The sequence below is a fragment of the Melanotaenia boesemani genome, chromosome 8, assembly GCF_017639745.1.
Source record: "Melanotaenia boesemani isolate fMelBoe1 chromosome 8, fMelBoe1.pri, whole genome shotgun sequence".
In the NCBI taxonomy this organism is placed as follows: domain Eukaryota; kingdom Metazoa; phylum Chordata; class Actinopteri; order Atheriniformes; family Melanotaeniidae; genus Melanotaenia; species Melanotaenia boesemani.
Window position 1 is genome coordinate 17,025,671 of NC_055689.1, and position 26,400 is coordinate 17,052,070.

At 37.4% G+C, this 26,400-nt stretch overlaps 1 protein-coding gene across 1 annotated transcript; it reads right to left on the bottom strand.

The window, feature by feature from the left end:
* Positions 1–148: 148 nt before the first annotated feature.
* LOC121644156 (collagen alpha-4(IV) chain-like) lies at positions 149–26,263 on the bottom strand. The gene is made up of 48 exons (XM_041991898.1): positions 26,174–26,263; positions 25,859–25,952; positions 25,259–25,298; positions 22,350–22,421; positions 21,981–22,115; positions 21,714–21,758; positions 21,053–21,169; positions 18,903–18,968; positions 18,723–18,758; positions 18,492–18,554; positions 18,343–18,378; positions 18,157–18,198; positions 17,934–18,017; positions 17,677–17,721; positions 17,530–17,601; positions 17,395–17,439; positions 17,255–17,308; positions 17,003–17,066; positions 16,765–16,863; positions 16,312–16,482; positions 16,149–16,157; positions 15,964–16,053; positions 14,564–14,715; positions 14,390–14,462; positions 13,697–13,803; positions 13,337–13,526; positions 13,187–13,258; positions 12,923–13,030; positions 11,128–11,346; positions 10,803–10,967; positions 10,545–10,712; positions 10,197–10,337; positions 9,378–9,482; positions 9,090–9,268; positions 7,444–7,507; positions 7,207–7,281; positions 6,975–7,082; positions 3,426–3,533; positions 3,097–3,168; positions 2,723–2,851; positions 2,424–2,531; positions 2,136–2,291; positions 1,940–2,047; positions 1,660–1,797; positions 1,418–1,534; positions 1,005–1,193; positions 622–905; positions 149–547 (listed from the first exon to the last, which is right to left on the bottom strand). The coding sequence occupies exons 2-48, from the start codon at positions 25,903–25,905 to the stop codon at positions 287–289; spliced, it is 5,028 nt and encodes a 1,675-aa protein (XP_041847832.1). The 5' UTR covers positions 25,906–25,952; positions 26,174–26,263; the 3' UTR covers positions 149–286.
* Positions 26,264–26,400: the final 137 nt, after the last annotated feature.

The following is a 26,400-nucleotide window of genomic DNA, read 5'->3' on the forward strand; positions in this document are numbered from 1 at the left end:
GTCTTTTTTAAAATGATTTTAATTGAGGAGGAACACAAGCAGGAGGAAAAAAGTAAAGGTTTTCTGAACATTTCTCAAAAATCTGAAATATTCTTAAAATAAACATCAAGTAAAAATTAAGTCATAGCACAAAATATTTATTAAACAATTTGCTAAACATCTTCAGAAGTAAATATCTATAACCCTGAGTGTAAATCTGAATGTGGACTATCTTTTAAAGGTGTTAGAAATTGTTAAAGATAAAAAAAAAACAACAACAACAACAAAAAACAATAGTAGAGGTACATCATTTTGCTCTGATGCAAACATTACACTGGCTGGTTTTGTGTCGCTGCTCATCAGTCGCTTTGATGGTGCTAGGATTGGCTATGTTGAATTGTTCTGTCTGACTCACGGTAGTCAGCCAAAAACTGTAGAGGTTGGCAAAGTAATGACAGGAGCCCCTTGCACCTTGACACTCAATGAAGGGGTGAGTTCGGAAATCCTTAAGGCAGCTACCTGAAGAAGACAGAGACTGTCCACCACCCTCGTCGCCTGCCCCTGTGTGCTGAGGACAGAAACGCAGCAGATGTTCAGTGAAGTCAGACTGAAGATATTTTTCAACCTTTTAATAAAACTCACCAGAAGGAAAGAGTATCCTGTCCACAAACTCCTCCAGCCAAGTGGGCATGGAGGGATCGCATGATCCTGACTGTGAAAAGCTACCGCTGGTGAAACTGTCTCACAGACCACGCAGCGGCTGATGTGGCTCTCAGTTTCTGAGCCAAAGAGAGGCATCATGGGTATGGGGGCAGTGGTGGAGAGCCAATAGGATTTGTCATTGCGATTAGAGTAGCGGCAGACACCTTTGTTGCAGTAAGAGAAAGGCATTGTGGAGAAAACAGGGAGACAAGAGCCAGGCTGACCTGCAGGGAGAGCAGAGAGAAGAGAAATAAGAAAAGATACAGAAAAGAGGGCTTTTTAAACCACAAAGGTATGGGCAGCAATGTTTTACTGACACTTACCCAGATCTTGTGTGTGAGCCTTCTCTTGTCCCTCCAAGTAAATGAGACTGTATCCTACCCAAAGCTGGTTGCTTCCTGCAGGGCAATGTGGCACCAGAACTGACTGACTGTGGATAACTACAAGGAAACCAGACCTCAATGGATGTCTTGAACCTGGAGCTCCTTGATCACCAGGAGGACCTGGGGTACCTGACATTGGTAAGATGGGAGATTAACAAAGATATAATAGCTATTAAAACTTTTAATGTTGTTTAATCACATTATTAAATGCAAAATAACCTTTATCTATAAAAGAAGACCTTCTGTTATATGAAGAAAATGCATAAATTTTCAACAAATATCTACATGCCATAGAAGGATGTCTGACTATCCTCTTTTTGTTAAGCATTAAAAAACTTTATCTGATTATTTACCTTGAGGACCATTAAATCCTGGAACACCAACATCTCCTGGGTCTCCAACTGGACCATTAAGACCAGGGAAACCTGTTCTGCCTGGAAAACCCAAAGACCCTTTAGGCCCCTTCTCGCCTGTAACATATAGAAAAGAAAAAACAAGTACATATGTACGCATACTAACAGAGGGAAAGGAAGATAACAAAAAGAGTACACAATCCAGATTTGCACTGCACAAACAATACAAAAAATGTTCTTACCTTGTTGTCCTGGAGATCCAGGTGGACCCAGATCACCTGCAGGTCCCATAGGTCCTGGGGGACCATCTATTCCTGGAGGTCCATGGGGAGCCAACCCTGAATCTTTACAAATTATGTCACCTGGTTCACCTTTAGCACCTAGAAAAATCACCAAAAATTCATTTGACTGGAACAAACATAAATATTTACATTCTGATTTTTTTTTAGCATTTTTAATTTATTGCTGTAAATAGTGCAGTACATGTATGCAATTTCATTTCTTTGCTACAGTGACACTCACCTCTATCTCCAGTTGATCCCTTTTGTCCTTTACAGCCTTGAGGCCCCAGGAGACCTCTCTGACCTCGGGGTCCTGGTAGACCAGGTAGACCAAAAGGACCTCTCTCACCTGTCAAAGTTTGCCAACATTTGAATTTTTTTCAAGTGAATGGCAGTGTTATAAGACACTGGTGGCATTATTCTTGCACTTTATATACCCTTTAGTCCAACATGGTTAAAGCAGCTCTGAGGCCAAGGTAGTCCTGGAATGCCCTTATTTCCCTTTTGGCCTGGGAACCCAGGAAGGCCAGTTGGTCCTGGGTCTCCTTTGGGAAAAATGAGGTTTCCTGGTAACCCAGGTAATCCAGGGGGACCTGAAAAACCAATTCAAAATCACAGATACTTAATACACAGGTTGACATACACATCCACAGTGTGTGTATACAATAATCCACATTGGGTCTTTTATCAGTAAGGTAAATTGATGAAAATAAGTAGATACATACCTGGAGGTCCAGCAGATCCTTCATATCCAATATCTCCCCATTGTCCTTGCAAAGGTGTTTGGCATTCTTTACCAGGAGAACCAGGTTCACCTGGTTGGCCTGGAGGACCTAAAGGAAGAAATCCAAACTATAGTTCAGGTAAAAACAGCTCCAGAAATTACGTGTAAAAATATGTCAAATGAATAATAAATACATTAATAATGAACATGTATCACTAAACTGAGACTGGTGGACAACTTAAACTGAAAAAGTTTAGCTATGCCTAATAAAGAAAGAACTGATAATAACAGATATAATACCTGTATTTCCGGTTGGTCCTCTTGAGCCTTTAGGCCCAGGAAAAGTGCCTCCTGGAGGTCCTGGGCTGCCCTTGGCACCTTTGGCCCCAGGAAAACCTATTTCTCCAGGAGGGCCAGGAAGGTCTGTGCCTTCATTGTAAGAGTGTGCACATATGACACCATTTATTACATAGAAGCATGTACTCACTTTCCTTTATGAAATGAGCACATATACTGACAGCCTTGATTACCATGCTTTTAGGACTGGTTTGGCTGAACAGTTTAAGCTTAACAGTGAGTCAAAGCCACACACTTCAGCCTTCCTGCTAAGTGAATTTTTTGGAGACCCAAACAGTCATGTTATTGAAAAGATTAACACCAATATTTCCTCTTACCACTTGTTCCTTTTATCCCTTTTGGACCTCTTAGGCCATCCAGGCCGTCTAAACCAGGTGGTCCAGGGGGCCCTACCATAAAATTATAAGAGAAAAAAAATCATAATCAGTTATTGTTATATTTTCAGTTAACTTTCTAATAAAAACCTCTAATCATGAAGATATTGTCAACATCTAAATGACTGAATACAATTTACCTGGCAGACATTTTTAAACCCTTTTTGGAAAGCCATGGGTGAAAACATTGCGATTTAATTAACGAGTCCACTTGCTGTGTAAGTGTGTGCCCTACCAATCTAAATAAAGGAGACACAATGCACAATAAATACCTTGTCTTCCATGCGGACCAGGTGGACCTGGTAGTCCCACGCCTCCTTGATCACCTGGAGAACCTGGAAGACCTGGACGACCTGGTGGGCCACGTGGCCCAGGCAAGCCTGAGAGTACACATATAAAAAGTGCTCAAAAAACATGTTTGGAAAAAAAACATAGATTAGAAACTTAAGATTTTTTTTTTTTTTTTTTGCTTGTTTGTTTTTTAGGACATAAATGACAAATTATGCAAAATGTAAAATTACTTGTTGCCACTGAAGAACAGCTTTTTACATTTTATTTGTGAATTACGGTACTTTATGTGTATGTTGAGATGTAAAATGGTTTCAGACATTAATCACTTATTTGATGATGAGCAACATGTGACAAGTCAGAAGAGGTCCAGGTTGCTATAATGTTCCAGAATCTTCATCACCTGCCACAGTGGCCGGTAAGTTTTTATATCTACCTGCCAAATTGAACTTTAACCCGCTTTTGGTGAGTTGGCAGGTGTTAATTAAGAGCCCTGCTATAAGTGGGGAAATTTCGGAAGGCTAATTTCACACCACTGTAGCAGTTCTACAGTCAATGGAGTGGTTGGTTTAGAGTGGTACAGAAGTGAAGGTGTGGTGCAAGTCATGTCTCTCTTTCTTGTAATGGGAAAGGATTTTGATTCACATATGCACAAGTCCTTCAGATATAAGAGTTGAGTTGTTTGATTATAAGGCTGTCAGTTGCAAAGTTTCATGAGCACTTTGTCTAAACCCAAAATGATTCTCAATGAAACATGCTTCCACAAGCATGTTCAGCAGCCAGGAGAGAAGTTTGTGGTCTTAGTGAGGTGCCTGTATGAGCTAACCCAGCACTGTGCATTTGGCAAAGCTTAAGAGGAACACATAAATAACGGAATTGTCACCGAATTGTTATCTCAAAAAGAAAGCAATCTATATCACCAGATTGAATGTACAGATTTAACAAGGAAACATCAGCAGGACTGATACACATACTAGAGAGAGTGGCAAGACACATCATAAAAGCCAAATTGTATTAACTCGTGTTTTTCCAGGTGTAATAGAAAGCATGAGAAAAATTACCTCTGCCCAGCTTATAACAAAAGATACCATAAAAGAAATTAAATGGGACACTGGGACTGTTTGCAAAGCTAAAATGCTGCATGAGTGACAGCATCTTGAAATACTGACAGTAGTGATTCATTTTCCCTCTTGGTTGTGTTAGATATTACAGCAAGAGATCAGGCTAGCTCAGATGAGGAGTGGCATGACTTTGTTAGTGAACAGCAGCTTAGTTGAGTTTAAGATTAAGACTGGAGCCAACATGACTCAAAAGCCACCAGTCCCAGCAATGAAATGAAATGCATTGAAGAAGTCCTTACAGTTACACACTACCAAAGGAGGAAATATCCATTTTGGGTTATGATCATCTATGAATTGTTTTCTCAAAACCTGCCGGCGAGGTGTGTGGCCCAGAGAAGATGGGCCTCATTGTGAGGGCTGGATATTTCAATGCAGAAGATTTTAGTAATGTGTTTGGTGACATAGGACTAATGCACTGTGATCCTGTAAAAACAGAGCTCAAGGCAGATGCTGAGCCATATGTCACAGTAATTCCATGACAAATCCCATTTCCTCTTCTCCACCAGGTGGAAACTGAGCAAAAGCAGATGCTAGCCATGGGCATCATTGAAAAGATCAAAGAGACTGGTGTGCCCCCATGGTGCCTGCAGCTATAAAAAAAAAAAAACACTGGGTGAAAGTGTGTGTGGACTTCAAAATGCTTGAATCAAGCAGTCAAGCAAGAGAAATACATACTACCAACACTTGATGGCATCACACCCAGGCTAGCCACAGCCAGTGTGTTCTCAACATTAGACTAGTCAAGTGGTTAGTTAACTGAACTAGGTCCAGACTGAGTCAATTTTTTGCCAAGATGGACAAATTGTTTTGTTTTTATTTAATTTCTTACTATGCAATTCTCCTATTTTAAATGTTTCTTTTTCACCTTGATGTAATTATTTTTATGTAAAGTATTTTCAGTTGTCTTGATAATTAAATGTGCTATAGCCTAAAATAAACTTGTCTTGCCTTGCCTTGCCCTTAAGGGGCTCCCCACCCCCAGAGATATTCCCATGACTACTGACTGACTAACTCAAGGATAACATGGGCTTTTCGTGTCTTGATAAGCAATATGCTAGTGTTCAGGTAAAGCATTGGAGAACATGACCAAGGCTTGAATATAGTTTTGCACACTATCAAACAGTCTGTCCTGAAATTAAACAAAGCTAATTGATAATTTGGCAGGAATAAGTAGTGCTACTTTGGCCATATCATTAGCATAGAAGGTATAAAGTCAGCCAAAGTCATAACATACAATCTGGATGAAGCACCGCTGCAGTACCAGTGACTGTTATGCTGTGGCTGTGAATGCTCCAAGGAAATCATGGCTGACACACCATCACACTGTCCAGAAGCCCTTAAAACATAGAACAGACCCTGATATAGCGCAGGATGTGGTCTAGATCTTTAATGACAAAACAAACCCATTTCATAAAACAGGCTCATGGAGATAAGTGAGTGCACAGCACAAGCCCTCATGTAGTTGTTAAGTACATCTGGAATGGGTATAGGATGGCAAAATTCTGCTCTAGCCATGCCTTTCATACAACAAGAAATCACCTCCCTGAGACAGATGGACTGCTTCTTTAGAATAACCAGATAGTCACTGCGGCACCACTGAGATCTGACATCTTAAGACAAATCTCTAAAAGTTACCAAGGCCTGACAAGGTTTTGCAAAAAGAGCCAGGATCTTAGAGTAGTGGCCAGGAATCAGCAATGATATAAAACAGATCATAAAACAGTGCAAACTCTGTCAAGAACACAAACCAAGTAAAAGGCATTGTCAGCACACACTTGCCAGAAGGGTCCTGACAGTGGGTCCCACCAGACCTGTGGAAAATATGGGAAGAGCTACCTGGTGGTTGACTACTGTTTGTGGTACATCAGCCTGGTTCACCTTCCTTCTATGTCTATGGGGTCAATATAAAGTCATAAAGTGTGTGATGGGTTTTTTGGTAAATAGTGTCAGTGGTTTTTAATGCATATTTATAAGAGGGACATTTTCAGTTCTGTGCATGAGCACGTGTCAATAATAAGGCAAGGCAAATTTATTTGTATAGCACATTTCATGCACAAGACAAGTCAAAGTACTTTACATAAAACATTACAGCAGGGTGCAGAAAGCAATACAAGTGCATTAAAAAAAACAAAGATTAAAAGAAATACAATTAATGAAATAAAAACAGAAGGAAGATGCTAAAATAAAATAGATGGATAGTATGTGTGAAAGCTTTTCAGAAGTTTGCACGAAAGCATTTTCTCATGTGTTCAAGGTTTTTAATATAGTATGTGAGACTGTACAGTTTCATAGGTGCCTATGTTATTTCTGAATGATGTCCCTAACAGTCCCTCATAGGAGAAAGGTGTGCCACCTATATGCTAGAGAGAAAGATTTAACTTCTGTTAAATATAAAAGTTTACTGAGAATTACCTGGTCCTCCTTGTTTTCCTGGTTCCCCTGAAATGCCTGGGATTCCTGGGTGTCCTGGCCCTCCCCTGGCACCCGGGTCACCTGGATCTCCTGGACTACCTCTTGGTGCTAGAGAAAATTACTAGTTTGAATTGTAATTGCAGAAATTTCTCAGCTTATTGTATGTAGTCAAGGACAACTACAAGTTGTCTGTAAAATTAATTTTGTTTACTGTGACATCTTCTTAACTTACCACCGGGTCCATCCTCTCCTGGCAATCCTTTGGGGCCTGGTAGACCAGGTTCCCCATAAAACTGTCCCTTAACACCTGGAAGATGTTTGGTTTTGTTGCGGTCAGTTCAACAGAATAAGATATGTAAAATCTTGATACTGGGATTTATACATGCAGTGGTGATTAGGCTGCTGAAGACTGATAAAAACTTCACTAAATGAACTCAAACACATAAAAATATCCTGTCTCATAACTTACCCTTAGCACCAGGAAAGCCCCGTAGCCCTGGGATACCTGGGAGTCCTACAGGACCTGGATCTCCCTGTGAGACACAAGAACACACTATTTAGCATTTCTTCTGATAGAGAAAATCGTAACAGCAATTATTCTTACAACACTTCTAAACACATTTAACCCTTTATCACCTATTATTGCAAATTTCCTGCAAATCGCTTCTGGCCTTTTTTATATTTGATTTCTTTTTATCCTTGACACAAATATGGAGAATGGGAAATCGATTTTTAGTCTGAAAGAAACTCATTTCAGAGTATTTGATCACCCACAGATTACTCCACAGTTTAGAAATAGAATGGATCAAAACAAATCTGTGTAATGCTTAAATCAGTAACTGTATTCATTGTGTTTGGTCATGTGAATATATTAATAAATATTGGGAAAAAGTAACAGACAGACTAAGTTAAACCCTTGACATCAAAATGAACAAAGACCCTAGGTCTCTATTTTTTGGTCTGCCAGATGAGCAACTTAAAACATTCATTCTAAAGATATTGTTTCCTCACAGCAGCGTCAAGCCAGATGTTTTCATTCTGTTATTATTTTTATGCTTACATTCAGTTAAGAGACAGTAACTAGGGATGGGAGTTCATGTTCGTACAGAATGGGATATGGGTGGGTGGATGGAGTGTACATGCATTTTGTTTGTATGTGTGTTAGTTTGTGTGCAATTGTTTGTGAACTACGATGAGGTGTGTTTAAATTTTTTGTTATATACTTTGGTGTGTTAAGGCTTTTACATTTTGTTTTGAAAATGCATAATTTGTTTTAGTTATGTAAAGAACTTTGTGTTGCTTTGTGCATGAGAAGTGCTCTATAAATAAATTTGATTTGATTTAAACAACATAATATGTATCTGCACTTTCTGTGCAAGAAGAAAAATACTTATGAAATTAATAGATTGCTAGCACAAGTCTTTTCTGATAAATAGTCACCCAAATGTAAAGATAAAAGGTAATGCTGAAGCAGGAATGCAGGACATAGTTGTTAACTATAATAGCGGTAATATCCTCTGTCTTTGTTATTATTTTTCTTCTTTTATTTTATACACCTTTATTGTCTTATTTAATGTTTGGTTTACTCTAAATGTAAATACAAATATTAAAAAATTAGCAAATGAATTTATTTTATTTATCTATTTGTCTTTATTTGCTACTATTTAAATATTAATTTTCATGATTTTTTAAGTATTTCATTTTATTTATTTATTTATTGTTATAAATTTATTGAGTATTTAATTTTATGTTTTTTTGCCCCCATTCTTTTCATTAACTTTTCTTTTTTACAGTTTATTTTGTTTTTAAATTTTAAAATAAATTTAGGCAATAACAGATGAAAACTATATGCAAGTACATAGAAATAACTTAAACTATTTAGAAACTTAATCCATGTTGGAGTCTCCACAAGTACAGGTGTGGCTAACGCCTAAAGTTGTCATAAATTCAATTGTAAACACCAAACATATCATTTCATTACAGTGGATGTACTTGAATTGCATCCTTATTAAATTTTTATTCAAGTGGCAGTTTTTTATATGCTAAAGAGACAATAAGCTGAACACAATCCGTTATCCCAGAAATATAAGGCAATAAATTAACTTCACTGTGTACCGGATCTCCTTCATCCCCAGGATATCCTCTTGGGCCAGGGAAGCCTTTAATTCCGGGAAATCCGGGGGGTCCTGGTATTCCGGACCTGCCGGGAGCACCAGCAAAACCCTTATATCCTGGTGGACCAGGCCATCCCCCAGGACCTGAATCACCTGGCATACCTTGTGCACCTTTTGAACCTGCAAGTGACCGAAACATTAAATAAACATTAAATAATAAAATGTACCTTTATTCAAAAGAAATTAAAACTCATTATTCCAGGAAGTAAGCAGGTTAAAGTTTCATTGCCTTCAGGTCCTCGCTGGCCTGGTGGCCCTCTCTGTCCTTGTTGTCCCAACGGCCCTTTTGTCATATTAACAGATTTTCCTGGTAATCCTTGGGGTCCAGATACACCTGGATTGACCACATAGTTCAGAGACAGAAAATACAGAACAATAATCAAAACAAAAGGTCAAACATCCATCAAATTTAATTATAATGCAGTCACTACTGTGGTCGTTATGGAGGTTAGGTGCTTTAGAACTGTTGTGTACAACCTGTTCTAGTGAATACTATCCCTGTGTCAAGGTACACAAATGGTTTCAGTATTTATATTTTTCTATTAGGAACACACATGCAACTTGGAGGAGAGAGATGTAAGAGACAACATATCCGGAACTCATTTATTTGTGAGTTAATCTGGACTTTTCATTTAAGTCAGTTTAGCCCAATCAGCTTTCCTTTCAGGTAGCAACACCTCCAATTCCATAGTATAAAAGCCTCATGCTCTTCATGCACTCTCTCCCTAGATAAGACTTTCCAAGAGGCAGCATATCACCTTACAGTGGGATTTCTATTACTAATCTCTGTCTTTCTAAGATAGCAGCAACACAAAATCCTGCACAAGACTCTTACAGAACATTTGTCTTCCAACCATAAGGTGAGTAGATCAATTATCAGGCTTCCCCATGACTGTATGCCTAAGTGGGCAAGACACCCTGGACTCTGCATTGCCTCCCGATGTATCTATCGGGGTATGAGTGTGTGTGTGTGTGTGTGTGTGTGTGTGTGTGTGTGTGTGTGTGTGTGTGTGTGTGTGTGTGTGTGTGTGTGTGTATAAAGACCTACCTTTGTAGCCAGGAGGTCCTGGATCTCCTGGATCACCAGTATGTCCATTAAAACCTCTCTCTCCTTCTTTACCTCTCAGTCCCTGAGGTCCAGGAAGCCCTTGTATACCTATCGGAATTCTGCCAGGGGGACCTCTTTCACCTATAGTTTTGTTAATATTAAGGACACACTAATTGAAATATTAAATGTGACAAGGAAATAAACAATAAGTCGGACAACCCTGTTCTAAACTGAGCCTGCTGATTTGTCAAGTGAGAGTTGGAGCAACTGTTATACTGCATACTAAAAAAAAATTTGTATAATTTAAATAATTTAAAAAAACATACCATTGGTATGCCACTGGCTTACCTTTGATTCCTGGCCAACCATTAATACCTGGATCTCCCGGGGGACCAACAGCACCTCTTGATCCAGCTGGTCCTGGAGCTCCAGGAGGACCAACAAAACCTTGTGGACCCTTCTGTCCATGGCCAGGTGGACCTATATTTCCTTTCACACCCTTCTGACCAGGGTTGCCTGCACAACATTGTAACAATTCACATAGCATAATATGCATGAATCTATGTCTTTCTCTGAACAATTAATCAAATAGAATTTTATGCTCACCTGGTTCTCCCCTCAAACCAGGGTTTCCAAGATGTCCTGGAGGACCTGGTGGACCTATCAGATCACACACAGTGCAGGGTGGACCTGGGTGACCAATGTCTCCAGGATCACCATTGCTCCCTGGGTCTCCTTTGTGACCTAATGGTCCTGGTTGGCCTTGTATGCCTGTAATTCACCATCCCCAATGAAAAACCAATCTTAATATACTGAAATAACTGGAAGTACACTGCAAGTTGAGGATTTTTTCTCTGCATCATGAAGTATAAACTAAAGCCTAAAATGCTGGGGATTTGTTTGTGTTTACATTTATATAAATACTTGTTACCTGACAGCCCTGGATTTCCAGGAACACCAGGGATTCCATTTTTTCCCACAGCCCCACGGAGCCCTGGTGGGCCAGGCACACCTGGTCTGGCATTAAGGATTTCTCCTGGTGCACCCTTCTTCCCTGGGGATCCAGGTAACCCAGGAAGACCTTGAGGGCCAGCCAGGCTAATTCCACTTGAACCAGGGTGACCTGGCTCCCCTGTTAAACCTGGAAGCCCTTTGACAAATAAGAGAGGCCTGTAAAGCATTTGATACTGTGAATCATGAACTGTTAATGGAAAAATTGCATGGATATGGAATTAGAGGGATAGCATATAATTGGATCAATAGCTACTTAAAAAATAGAAAACAATATGTTCAATTACATGAAGTTAAGTCTAGTGTACAAAGTGTAATAAGTGGGGTGCCCCAGGGGTCCGTTTTGGGGCCATTTCTGTTCATTTTGTACATAAATAATATATGTGAATTGACAACAAACATGAAAATCATTTTATTTGCAGATGATGCAAATTTAGTTTGCTGTGGGGAAAATCTGCAGCAACTCCTGGATATCGTCGAAAAAGAACTCACTAAGTTGAAGAAATGGTTTGATGAAAATAAACTAACCTTGAATGTAAGTAAAACTAAATTTATGATCTTTGGGAATCGCCGAATAGACACAAACAAACAACTATTGATAGACAATACTAAAATAGAAAGAGTAACTGAGACAAAATTTCTTGGGGTAATAATAGATGATAAAATAAACTGGAAATCGCATATAAATTATATAAAATCCAAAATTTCCAAATCAATTGCAGTTTTATACAGGGTCAAGCACCTCCTAAATCAAGCATCACTTTTCACTTTGTATTGTTCCTTCATACCACCATATATGACCTATTGTGTGGAAGTTTGGGGAAACACTTATAAAACAAACACTGATCCAATATACATTCTACAGAAAAAAGCAATAAGGATTGTTTGCAATGCAGAGTTTAGACAATCAACCAATCAACTCTTTGTTAAACTGAACGCACTTAAGTTTAAAGACCTTGTTGACTTTAAAACAGCACAACTAATGTATGGTGTAATTCATCGGAAGGTTCCTGATGGTATCCAGGGGTTGTTTCAGATTAGGGAAAGTAGATACGGTCTGCGAGGAATGTGTATTTTTAAAAAACAACCAGTAAGAACAAACATAAAACTACATAGCCCTGTAATCCGGGGAGTCAATTTGTGGAATAAATTGAACAATAAAATGAAACTATGTGAAACAATAAATATATTTAAGAAACTATTCAAAACTGATAAATTTTGTATATATAGGACGGAAATATAATGATTTAATTGTATCTTTGTTACTACCTTGTTTCTGTGGAAAATGCTGTGATTGTTATAAATTGTCAGCCGATAGTATATTTGTTTTATTATTATTATGTTTATTTTGTTTTTGGGAGCAGGCCCTGAAAAGTTTTTTTTTACTTCTGCCTGCTCCTTTTTTTTTCGGACCATAAAGGTAATCAGGCAAGCAATTCAAATTGTAGAAAGAGGGGAAACGGGACAAAGAAGGGGACTGGATGATTTTGCTTGCTTGTTTTCTTGTTCTTCTTGATTTGTCATGTATTTTATTTTATCTTTTAGAAGAGAATCTTTTTTTATAACTTTGTTCGAAAAAAAAAATAAATGAAAAAAAAAAAAAAAAAAAAAAAAACTGGATAATTCACATTTTTAATCCTATGCAAATGCCTAATGTTTCACAAGTTTGAACTGAATATTTTTTTTTATTATTTGCCAACATGATGGAGCATTACCTGGTATTCCTATCCTTTCAGTTAGATGATCATCTCCTTTCATGCCTTTTGGGCCTGGTTGTCCTGGTGTCCCTGGAAAACCATCTCTCCCAGATTTACCTGGAATCCCTAAGAAGAGGCCAAACAATAATGGAAATATGAAAAGTGAAATTGTATCAGCACAAACCTTGTTGACTGACAAATTTTATCAACAAATGACTGGGGTCAATGACTTGAAAGACAATTGTGAAAAGTTGGGTCAAGAAATATGGCGTCATAACTTACCTGGTGAACCTGGATCACCCTTAGGACCTGGTGGGGCAATGTGGTCTGCATGACAGCATCTCTCTGTTTCACCTAATGACACAACAACATTTTTTTGGAGCCCATAGACCTTGCCTGGAGTGGGTGAGCAGTAGCCTAGTGAGTCCTGACCTGGAGGGCCTGGTCGTCCAGGAGGTCCTGGTGCACCAGGAAGTCCCGGATCTCCCTGAGGTCCAGGAATCCCTGCTGGGCCTGGGAACCAAGGGCCTGGGGGACCCACAAGTCCTGGGTATCCTTTGTCTCCAGCAAGACCTGGGTAACCTTTGGGACCACGTGTTCCTGGATATCCTCTTCCATAGCCCTATTGTATCATATCAGTCATACCCAATGACATAGAAAAGTAGAACCCAGGTGGGAAAGTGGAATATATTTTACACGAGCAGTAGAATTATTTTGCTACAGTTAAATAATTATTCAAACCTTTATGCCACAAAACACATTTTATAGAATGTAAAATATATACACACTTACTGGTGGTCCGGGTTCTCCCACAAGTCCAGGGATGCCATCCTGTCCTGGCCTACCTATCTGTCCAGGAGGGCCAGAGGATCCAGGGTCTCCTCTGTCACCGTTAGCACCTTCCAGAAACAGAAAGAAACAAGGCTATGAACGTTAAATAACTAGAAATAAAACTTACAGACAGACATGTGTTTTATAGTTTTACAAAGATTTATTGTACTAAACAGTGTAAAGAGCACATCGAGCCTTCCTGTAGTATTTATTGAACATAATAGCAACGAAGTACTGAATAAGCTGCATGCACTTATGTCCAAGCTGATATTGTTCGATGAAATCATGATCTTGGATTTAAACAAAATGACTTACGGAAAACTAAAAAAAATAAAATAAAATTATTATATGCACTGCTTCTAGCACTACATGACAGCACCTGGGTCCAACTAGACTCACAGCAGTCTGACTACCACTTAATTATGATGTCCCATCTTGTTTGAATTCTTGCTTGGGTTGTTCTTACTCTCAAATGTAAGTCGCTTTGAATAAATGCGTCTGCTAAATGACTGTAGAATAGAATATAATAGAAAAGTGTGAGTGACTTAGCATTCTTCAGTTCCCACATCTAAACATCTGTAATAACTGTACAAAAAAACTCTCTCATTTAATAAAACTTAGTACAGTACAAATACAAGTATTACAAATGCTCACCTTTAACACCCCCAACAAAAGAGTCCCCTTTCTGACCCTTTTGTCCCTTTGCCCCTGGGATTCCTTGGTAGCCCTGTAAGAAAATATTAAGTCAAATACAAAACTGTGTACAAAGATTAGAATTTTAAACATAGTTCAGAAAGCAGTGTCTAGTATGAATAATCCAGCCCTTACTTGTGGTCCTCTGGTGCCCTCATCTCCCTTCAATCCTGGGTCCCCTATAGATCCTGGAGCTCCTGGTAATCCAGGAGGGCCTGCATAACCAGGTGGACCAGGAGGTCCTTCATTTCCCCTACCAGGAACACATTTACAATCCCCTGGACAACCTATTAAACATGAAGATGGCAAAAATGTATGACTGTAATGACACTACTAAATGAACTACAGGTAGAACATCTGTTATGCTTTTGCACATGCTGTTTCAATACACGATGTCAATGTGGAAGTTGTGACGGATTACAGATACCTTGGAGTGCATATTAGCAATAAACTGGACTGGGTTAAGAACACTACTGCACTTTACAAGAAGGGCCAGACCCATCTCTATTTTTTGAGGTGGCTAAGGTTGTTTAACATCTGCCAAACACTGCTTAGAATGTTTTATGAGTCTTTTGTGGCCAGTGCTATCCTCTATGCTGCTGCATGCTGGGGCTGCAGGTGAGGGTTGCAAACACAAACAAACTGGACAAACTGATCCACAAAGCCAGTAATGTTTTGGAGATGGAGCTCTAACAATGGTGTCGGAGAGGAGAATGTTGTCCATAATAAAGACGATACTGAACAATACCTCCCACCCGCTTCACAACCTGCTGATCAGTCACAGGTGTTTGTTCAGTGAGAGACTGATACCACCTAAATGCTCCACGGAACAACACAGGAAATCATTCCTACCTGTGGCCATCAAACTGTACAACTCCTCCATATAGCGACAACATCCGCTGTTACACATTTGCACTTTGCACGACATTTACATTTTACTGTTTATCATATTGATAATATTGTACATATTACTCACTGGCAAGATTTATCCTGTATCTGTTTATATAGATATTGTAACCCATTTGTAATTTTTCTTATTGTGATTTCTATCTTATCCTATCCTTTCTTTTTTTGGTATGGAGTGACTGTGTGCACACAATTTCCTCAGGGATTAATAAGGTATTCTGATTCTGACACTTAGACACTTAGACTCCCATGATGTACATTGTGGACCCCCCTTCTACTCTCCTCTTGCTCTGGAAGTAGCCACCAGAAGGTGGGTACACTCTGATCATAAAGGGATGAACCTGGTCAGCAACAGTATTCAGGCATGCAATGCTCAGTTAGTACTAAGGAGTCCACAGCGTGCCAAAAAAATATTCCCCACACCATTATACCACCACCACCAAAATTATGGTGGTGAAACACGGCAAGATGAAGCTTTGCCAACAATGCAGAGAACTTCGCTCACTGAAAATTTTCTCTTATTTGGACCACGTTCTGTAAACCTTTTTATTAGAAATGACATATAAGATCATCTTTGCTTGTGTTTAAAATGCAACTTAATTGCAAAAGATTTAATAGTAAAAGATCACCTTTAATTCCTCTAAGACCTATGTTTCCAGGCAATCCTTTGGGTCCATCATCACCAGGTTCTCCAGGCTCACCAGGCTCACAATAGTAGTCTGTGATATTGACCAGCAAGAGATGATCATCAGCATTAATTAACAATATTTAAAAGTGTGCTAATTTTTGAGAATGTAAATAATAAAAATATTACCACCACATCCTGGTCAGATCCCATTATGTTGTCCATACCATGCACAGACACAGAAAGCAAGAAATAACTAATCTCAATTATATTTGCAATTATCTTTTTATATTAGATTATATAAATAAGAAATATTTGTATAGTGTATGATATGGAGTGTTCACAGGTATACCTGGAGGACCTGGGAGGCCTTTTGCACCTTTAGGTCCTGGAGGTCCTTTTGGTCCCTTGGTTCCCGGAAACAGAATAATTTCATATTCATTGTACCTCCCAGGATCTCCCTTGTTACCCTTTTCACCATGGGGACCAGGTAGACCAGGTGGTCCAAGCAGCTCATTTGCATCTAAAAGAATAAGAGGAATTATGAGAAACTTCAAGTAATCAGTGACTGAGACCTGCAATTTCTAAATATGATAATGAAGACCAGTGACAAAAAAACTTTAGGCAACAGAATAATTTCCATCAATATTCTTGCTGCTACATTACTTCTTGTAAATACCTGAAAGGTGGTAAACTGTTGTATTATGATTGATGCACCACAAACCCTGTGTATTTTAAAGAAGACTATAAAAAATTCATGGTTAATCTGCAAATTCTAGATATTAGACAAACACTGAACTCTGACCTGATAACCCAGGTGGCCCTGGAGGCCCATGCATGCCCATAAAACCAGGCTCTCCTGTTACTCCAGGTAATCCTGGATAGCCACGGTCACCTTTAGCACCTGGAACCAATTAAAAAGAATCATAATTCTTCTAAAGAGACTGAGAGAGATTGAAAGAGAGAAAAGGAGAGAGAAGGTGGAATAGACCAGCAGTTATTAGTGCCAACTAAGATGAGTGCAATAGATGATGTTGTTTCACCTCTTGTTTCACTTATATTATAAAACTGCAAAGATCCAGGGGGACCTGGATCTCCTGGGTAGCCCTGTTGAGTGCAAAAACAAAGATGGAAATCACAATTCTGAACAAAAAATGTGGCTAATTGAAGACCTTTGTCTCTTCATTCTTCAGTAAATGTGACCATACTACCAGCAACCATCAGAGGGTAATAAAAATGGATTGATGAATTATTTATTGTGTTGCAGATCAATTTGATGCTTAAACTAGGCTTACCTTTTCTCCAGTTTTTCCTGTGAGGCCTGGAAGTCCTTCGTCTCCACGTAAACCCTGAAAATATATCAATGTAATTTAACATAAAACAAAGTATCTGAGCACAGTAATGTACCGGAAAGTTAAAAATACTACTGGTTTACCTCAGGACCTGTTGATCCATCTCTACCAGGAAATCCAGATAGACCCTAAGGATGTCAATAATGAGCTGAAAAATGTCATATTTGTATGTCCGTGTTATTCTAAGATCAACATGGTGTAGGATTTAAATAATTTACCCGGTTCCCTGGAAATCCCAGGATTCCTTGCTCTCCTTTAATTTCTTGAAGGTAGTAGTCTCCTCTGCCACCCTAATAAATAGGAAAAAATACAAATCATAAGCATCTGTCTCTCTTTTCTTAAGATAAGAAACAAATAAAACTTACACTTATGCCCTTTGGTCCACATGGTCCAGGAGGACCTGGGTTTCCCTGGGAAACAAAAAGAATAAAAATATGGGGGGGGATGGTGAGGATGATAAAAATTTGATTTGCCTTATTTTTACATAACTTACATGTGAATAAACTAAATTGCGGCAGTTCCTTTAATATTAATTATAAAGTTGCATTAAAATCCTTAAGAACTCATAAGCAGTAAAAAGTAGTTTCCTAATATTAATAATAAATGAGAACTTATTCTTCACCTTGTGGCCCTTCGGAGAAAGAATGTGTGGAGGATATTCCACGACTTCCTCTACTCCTGGTGGACCAAGTGAGCCCTGTTCACCCTGAAGTATGGAATTAAATAAGTGAATTGATTTACTAAGACACTAAGTTCCATACATATCCACATTCAAGTCACAAATATAAACATATGTGAAGCCTAAAACCTCTGTCATAGTTTTAAAGACCAGAGTGGTTTCTTACATTATCACCTTTATCGCCTGCCAGTGATCTTCCTGGGTCACCCTGCACAGAAAGCATAACCTTATTAGTTTGGCTTTGCATTGATGTAAATTGCAATGCACACAAGAATTTTACATTATTATCACTTTTTATTTATTTTATTATTTTTTTCACTAAGTGCATTTACACATTGAAAAGCACACTCACCGGTGGTCCTCTTACACCTTTAGGTCCCTCAAAGCCCTAAGAGAGATAACATCAAGGTACTTCAAGGAAATGTACTAGTGTGCTTGTGAGCTAGCATATTACCTTAACATGTTACTATAATCTAGTATGAACATGACAACTTTTTATACCTCAGGCCCACGAAGGCCGGGAAGACCAACTTTGCCTTTAGGCCCAGTGACTCCTTGTTTTCCCTAAGTCAGAAAAAAAAAAAAGCAAATACGTAAATTTTACAATCTTATACATATTAAAGACAACGATTGTAAAGTCAAGTTAGCATTTCCACACAAAAAAGTCAAGGTGGCATGGTACTACAGATGAAAAATATTCCTTTAGCATCAAAGCAAGAATAAAAAACCTACAGGTAGACCAGGTTCTCCGTCTCTCCCACGCTCTCCCTGTGAACAGAAAAAAGTAAAAAGAGAAATCAAAAGAATGGATATAGATTATGACTGTTGAGCATGAGAAAAAGGGTATTTTTGACATAAATGAAGCCAAGGCTATACTCTATATAACAATCCGAACAGTTACAGATAACTTACAGGAGGACCTGGAAGGGCAGCTCCATACAAAGGTTCCCCTTTAGCTCCTTTAGGACCAGGTGATCCCTAACAAGTAGATGATATAAGGGGTGACTTTAGAAACTTAATAAATTATATAAATTAATAAATGATCACTTCAACATTTGTTTTATGTCATTATCATCATTTTATCATTTTTATGTCAAATATTTATTATTTTAACTTAATACAATTCTGACATAAATCAGCATTGGAGTAAAACTGGATATGAATGGTACGGACATGTCCTACCAATGTCTAACAAGTTCTGATTTGTCCCTATCGTTTTCCGTCCACAAGCACCTGATAAATCAGTCCTCTGTGGGTGTGTCCCAATTCATTAATAAAGAGTGTGGGCAAAATATTTAAAAAGTTATAAGTGTTGGGACATGTGAAAGACTCCTAATTGAAAAACAAAATACACTTAAAAAAACTTAACCAAAAAATAAAGAAAATATTGACAGAACTATATTAAATGTCAATTTATTTATTTTGCTGTTCTAATCCTTTTTAGGTTGTCTTTTTTTTATTATTATTATTGATTTTGCCTTCCCACTACATCCCTCTTTGTGGCAGCATCCATTACAACTGTAAATACTAGACTGATTATGCTAATTAGTAAATTCTAGACTTTTAGGACAGCCAATAGCTACTTTTCTTACTGAGGAGTTGGGAACAGTGAGTCTGCGTCATCGGGAGCAAAGCAAAGAAAGGTGGACACTAGAAGTTATTTTAGAGCTTGTCCATGTAAAGGTTGAAATGGCAAAGATTTACCCAATTGCTGTTAAATAATTACTAATGATGATAATAATATTCAGTAAGCAAAATACTCGATTCCTCAGTATGCATGCGTGTGTTAGCTGCCATGAAGTTCAGACAGAGGAGATGGAGAGGCAGGCGGGCTAGCAGGGTCGTGGCAGGTGAGCTTTAGGCAAGGCAAGGTAGGTTTGTATGTATAGCAAATTTACAATTTACATCTACAAAATGACTAAAAGTGCCTAATGTAAAACATTAAAAGCAATGTGTGAAATAAACATTAATAAGTAAATTAGAAATAGAGGAATTAAAACAAACTAAAATGAAAATAAATTAAATAGAAACAGTCAGAATATATACAATAGATTGCATATTATAAAATCTGGCATCAAAGGGAAACACATCATTGTCATCATTAGTAAATGAATAAATATTTTCAGAAAATAAAAGAAAAAACTAAATTTAAAGCTGTGGTAAATTTAATTATTTTTATACCTGATATAGTTTGGAGGAAACCTTAGGTTTTCTGGTAAGTATAGTACTCAATCATAATATGGCATAAGTGTTTCACATAATTTAGTAGAGACTTTAAAACAAATTATGGTACAGATCCCTTCAAAAAAATTATCATAATATTTTTTAAACATATTTTTTCAAAGAAAAAATAAATAATAATAAAGATGCCCATACCTCTAACAGAAAACATTCTATGATATATTATTCCAGCTATAAGAACGATGATGATGTACTGGAAAACAACAGTCTGTCACTCACAATTTGAACTTTTATTGGGTACATTTTCTTCCAGGTTTTGTTAAATTGTTGTATTTAAGTAGTGGTTTTCTTGTACTGCCTAATTAAAGAACATTGATGAATGTGATGTTGAATGCCCTGTAGTAAGTATATAGCTAAGTTAAACTACCTCCTTCTGTGGACAATATTTATGAGACAAATATGCTGTTATCTTCAACTCATAACATTAAATTAATCATTACTTAATTTCTGAATTGAGCATAGAAAAACCAAAAAGCCTTTATGTCAGTCCCTAAATAGAATATTTTATGTTATAAAATTCTGCTTGTTTAGATTTCCTATTCACTCTAAATACCATTATATTAAAAATAAACACTGGAAGTGCAAAAACACTTGCCTCCACAGGCATGTGTGCGACCCTTTTATGTCCCTGCCAGTGTCAAAATCAAACCCAGGCCCTTGTAAATCGTTCATGGTGAATGTGGCAAAACATGATCACATCCTTATGATCACATTTACATAATTATTAATGGTACAGTATGCATATGTTGTGTCTGACAAAATCATCTGCATATATACCCTTGACTAAAAAACTGAAACATCAATGCAGTTGATCTACTCACAGGTGGCCCATGAAGACCATCCAAACCAGGCAAACCAGGATCTCCTGGTTGACCTCTTGTCCCATTACAGCCATCCACTCCTGGCAAGCCAGGCTCACCACCTGCTCCAGTGTGACCCTGAGAAATATAGGGCAGTTATGGTAAAGAACTGCTCCATATTGGAAGTGACAGTCATGACTGAGCTCACTTGTTATGGATATTAAAGACTCACACTTTATTGCTTTTGCAGCACTAGCTCAGTATTTCATAATTATACAGGAGCTTAGATAGTTATTTATCATTTGTTATGACACTCCCCAAAGGCAGCACCATAAAGCATTGAAGAGACCCAGGCTGGTAATAACTTTGCAGGGTTTCTAACATTTGTCCACTAGGGGGCATAGTAAGCCCATACTACCACACTGCTGCAACATTTGAAGTGATTAGTTAGACATTTAACATTAGGAAATAAAAGAGTTTTGATGCTTTGTTATCAGGGGTATATTCTAAAAACCCTTTGAAATATTGTGAACAAATAAGCGACGGGCATGTCGGCTCTACACTGGGTCATAAAAGTTTGAAACCGATGCAGTATAGGAGGAACTTATTCACTTTAACGAGTCTAATAGTGTCAGTGGGAACTGTTTGTCTTGGCATTTGCAGAAAAATCTACCAAACTCACCGGTGACCCATCATGGCCAGAAAATCCAGGAACACCAATTACACCCTGAAATGTTTTAAAAAAGACAACTTATTATTTAATCATCTATATTTATAAGGATTGAACCATTCACTCCCACCCTTTTTTTCTGTCACTGACAATGTATATTTTAAAATCATTATGATAACACATAATGATTCAACTATACTTGCTTTTAATGTTGATATCATGGTCTCTGTGTTTGACACAGCATATAGGCATAATATGTACAGGAATATGAACACTAACACGATCTCCTTTTGGTCCCTCTGGGCCATATGATCCTGGTGCTCCCATCCTGCCTTTCTCCCCAGGTGGCCCTTCACGTCCTCTTGGCCCCATTGGTCCTCGGGGACCTTGCTGTCCTAGCTTACCTGGTGGCCCCTTTAAAGAAATAATTTATTATTATTTTTATTATTATTATCATTCCTGAATTATGAAGAATTACAAGGAAGAGCATAACAAATAAATTCATATCTATAAATCAAGGATAAAACAAATACTTGACAAAGAATAATATATTTCTACTATAAGAGTAATTTCACACTGTTTACCTTAGTGACAAAAAGAGAAATACTTAATGACACATGAGGAAAAAAACTTTAATGAAGTTCGTACCCGTCCACCTTTGGCAGGAAAACATCGATATATAGAGCAGTCTCTGCCTTGACATGGACCATCGCTCCTACCCTTGAACCACAAACACAGTGAATGATCACCAGATGACATATGGTAAGATGATACAAGTTAATGGTTCGGGTTAGGTGTCATTTGTGTGTGACAAAGTTCTTTGAGAAAGAGTCTTGAGAATTAACCTTTTCTCCACTGTATACTGAGCACTCCTGATTAGACTTGGGTAAATAAGAACACTCTGACCTCAAAATTATTTAGTGTTTTGACTTCCCGCTGGAAACCCCTGTTTTGTGACTTCCATACCATCAGATTCCAAGTACTCCCCTCAACATGTGTGTGTTATGGGAGTTTTACGCTGTTGGGATATGTGTCACAAACATTCAGTAAAGTGTTCTCACAGCTTTTCTAAATATTTGGATGAGTTTATGCCGGTTCTAATGCACATCTGTTGATAACACTGTCTAACTTTAAGTTTTGGTCCTAACCTTCATGGAAACCTCTCTATCAGTGAGAAAGACATACTTGTTAGCTTGTAACATTTTCCTGTGTCGTTTGTACAGCAATGGATCATGAGAGTAGTGGGAATACATAGTAAAGTAAAAAATATGAACTGGTCTCAACATACAAGTCTAAATCACCATTTTAAGCTATATTTAAATTTAAAGCTTGTGGACTTGCCTATCTGTAAAATTAAGACCTGCTCTCCAAACTGTACGACAACAAAAAGTTAACAGGCTAAAAAAAAAAAACAGTATGAAGTAAGACTAATTATCTCCCACTGGTGTTCAAATTGGACTTGGGTCAGTGTGTGCATAACAGGAAAGAGCATTATATAGAAAAAACAAGCATTTATCCAGTCATATAAAGTTCAGTGAACAGCTTGTTCACAGCTATCCCAGTGTTAAGACTGTTGTTTGTCACGTGCATATCTAAACTACATTCTTGGCCACTCCAGCAGCTGTAGTAGTGCCATCAGTGTTTACAAAAATGGTAAAATGTTGCATCATTCCTTTATACAGCAGTACAGTACAGAGAAGAACTACAGTTTCACCACTGTACTGGATCCCATCGGCTCCACTCCAAGATCAATGTAGTTCAGAGCAGGCATTGGAAAAACTGAAAATGTAAAGCAGTAAACCTTAGTTATGTATAACTAGAAGTTTTTAGCTTGATAAAGTGCCAGTCTCTGGGTAATATAAGCCCAGAAAAACCTAACATATATTTATATTTCTGCTAATTTTCCATAGGTTGCTGTATTAGGATGTTGCAAAATGTAGAAAAACACCTTAGCAAACCATTATCTCTGATCACAGTTTTTCCCTTTTTGTGATAGTCAGTACAGCTGTAAATCCAAACTCCATGCTATGTTGATGTAAACCTACATAAACAGGATCCTCAACCACTTCCTGTGAGGCCAAAATTAACTTAAGATAGAATGAGATGAAATGGACAACTGTCCTTTGGGTTAAATAATTAAAAATGTTGACTTGTTTGAACTGTTAAGTTTAAAATCTAGCACTATCATGGTATGATGCTAAATCAATGCACATGACATGGGTAACTCACATAGCTAAAGGATGAAATAAAAAATAATTCTAGAAAAGTAGAGCATTTAGGTTTCAAAACTACAGCCACTGACCTTTTCAGTTCCCAGTTTTTTAGAAAGCATCGATGGAAAGGGGTGCAAAATTGTACACACTTTTTCTTCACTTTTTTTAAAATTCAGATTTGATTTTTCATTAAAAACAAAAAAAAAAAAAACTGTCAAAACAGAGTGTTTTGTACTTTTTATGCTACAATGAATTGTCACAGGGGTTGCACCATCAAAATTGCAACTGCAGTTTGTACCTTATAAAGTACCTTTGTATGTACATCACAAAAAAGTTAGGGATATTTAGCTTTAAGTATGATGAATGAATGTACTGAAAATACACATTTAACATTTAAAGGTGAACATGATTTGATGTTCTTTAAATTTTTTAATGCACATGTAAAACGTCAGTTTTTAAGTATTTATTGGACAACATGTTGTTCTCCAACAAGATGATTAACCACAAAAAACCCAAAAGAAGTGTATGAACCATGACTCAACTACTAAATATTCTGGTTCCATGACAACCTGTATCTAAACTGTCCTCTTCATCATACTGTTAACATTTTGACATAATTAGACCAAGATGACATTTAGTACAGAGCAAGTTATTGACACATTGGCATTTAGTTTTGTGGTATACCCACCACTGTTCTTAGCTTTTGTGTCAATAAATTGTTTTCTGTGAAGGAATTACTATTGCATGATTCTACTTGACTATCCTACATTCATGATGTAATACCAGGGTAATGTCAACTTTTTTAAGTTTTCTGTAAATTGTACCCAAAATTTGAACATCCCTAACTTTTTGTGCACTACTGAGGGTACATTAGCAGTATCTTTGAGGGTATCACTCCTGTGATAATCCTCAGTACCTCTGAAGCTACAATGAGCTACTTTATTTTCTGAGTGTGGAAAACTTAAAAGTGGACATTAGAATTTTTAGGTCTCATTTACATCTCGGAAGAAACTTGAAACAGGAAACTTCATAATATAATAATTTGAGATTTTACTTTAAAGTTTTGTAAAATTGTGGGATTGTACGTACATTAATAGAATAAATATAAAGAAGGCACAGAGTATAAATCTGTTTTCAAATTATTGACAAAAATGTCAACAAAAATTGATTAAACAATCATATATGGTTGTTATCTTTATTCAGATCAGATATTTGAGTCCTAGGTGACTGCATGTGCATATTTTTATTGTCAGCAATATGATCTTAAAGTGTATATGCAGTCTTTGTAGAGATATTAATTAAAAAGAAAAGTGTAAAATCTAGTCTTAAAAAAGAAGTTCTTACTGCATCGAGCTCCTGCACACAGATAAGCAGAAGGATCCACCTGTGAGTACAACCAAAACACAAGTTTAGCTGAAGTCTCCTGTAGCTTATATACTGAATACCTTTATATTTTTAACATAAGCAGAAGTGCTTGATAAAAGAAAGAAACCATACTTTTGTTGAGTGTGATCTAAAATGGTCTTAAATGTTAATAAAATTTGCTAAACATTAGCTTTTGATTTATTATTACAATAAAACTGAAGACTATGAACCACCAACATACCTCATATGAGGTAAGCAGCGGGAACATCATATACCAAAACTGTTATCATGTAACAAGAGGAGGTCACTTTTTACAAACATGCAGGTGTGTTGCAAATTTGTATAAAAAGGCCAAAAGTATGTTTGTCCTGAAGTAAATAAAGATACTAAGCACATAATTTACCAGTATTTTAGGCATTAGTTAAACTTATTTTCAATATAAATGAGCCGAGCAACATATGCTGCAGATACATATTTATGTAGAAGAGAAAGTAGACATGTAATTATATATATATATATATATATATATATATATATATATATATATATATATATACCATGTTATTGCCTTGGACTCACCAGCAGGGGCACAAGGTTGCAATAGTAACTGCAAATCTCATTTTCATCTCATCAATTTGTTAAACAAGTGAGTCTTGGACTCAGTGCTGCCCCCCTTTGTGGTGAAAAGGAAAAAAGATACAGCAAAGACACCTGTTAGCCAGTTAAACCTTAATGTTGAATAACAGTGATAAAGATTATCATAGTTTAAAAAAATAAAAAACATATATTGTTGTGACATTTCTAAAATAAACAGTATAAATCAGACATTTCCTAAAGGATTATACACTTTGTATAAAAAGCAGTCTATTGTGCACACAAACATTGGCAACTCACCCATTTACTGAAGCAGGAATGAATTTTCATGAAGATTATCCCATGAAGCATGATCTCTGACCAGATTCACACGAATCTGCTGCCTCCATGTCAGCGAAAACCAAACTGACACTGTTTGTGAGCGATGGGAGTTGAGATGAGCAGAAGCATGCTGTTTGGAGTTCCACAAAGCAGTCAGATCAGACCACCTCCCTCCTCAAGGTCAAACTAAACAGTTCTTCATGGTT

Coding starts and splice junctions, on each gene's coding strand:
- LOC121644156 (XM_041991898.1), bottom strand. CDS start 25,905: ATGAAAATGAGATTTGCAGTTACTATTGCAACCTTGTGCCCCTGCTG. Junction 16,483..16,764: donor AGGGCCACCTGGGTTATCAG/GTCAGAGTTCAG, acceptor TTATTCTTTTAG/ATGCAAATGAGCTGCTTGGA. Junction 10,338..10,544: donor TGGTTGGCCAGGAATCAAAG/GTAAGCCAGTGG, acceptor ACAAAACTATAG/GTGAAAGAGGTCCCCCTGGC.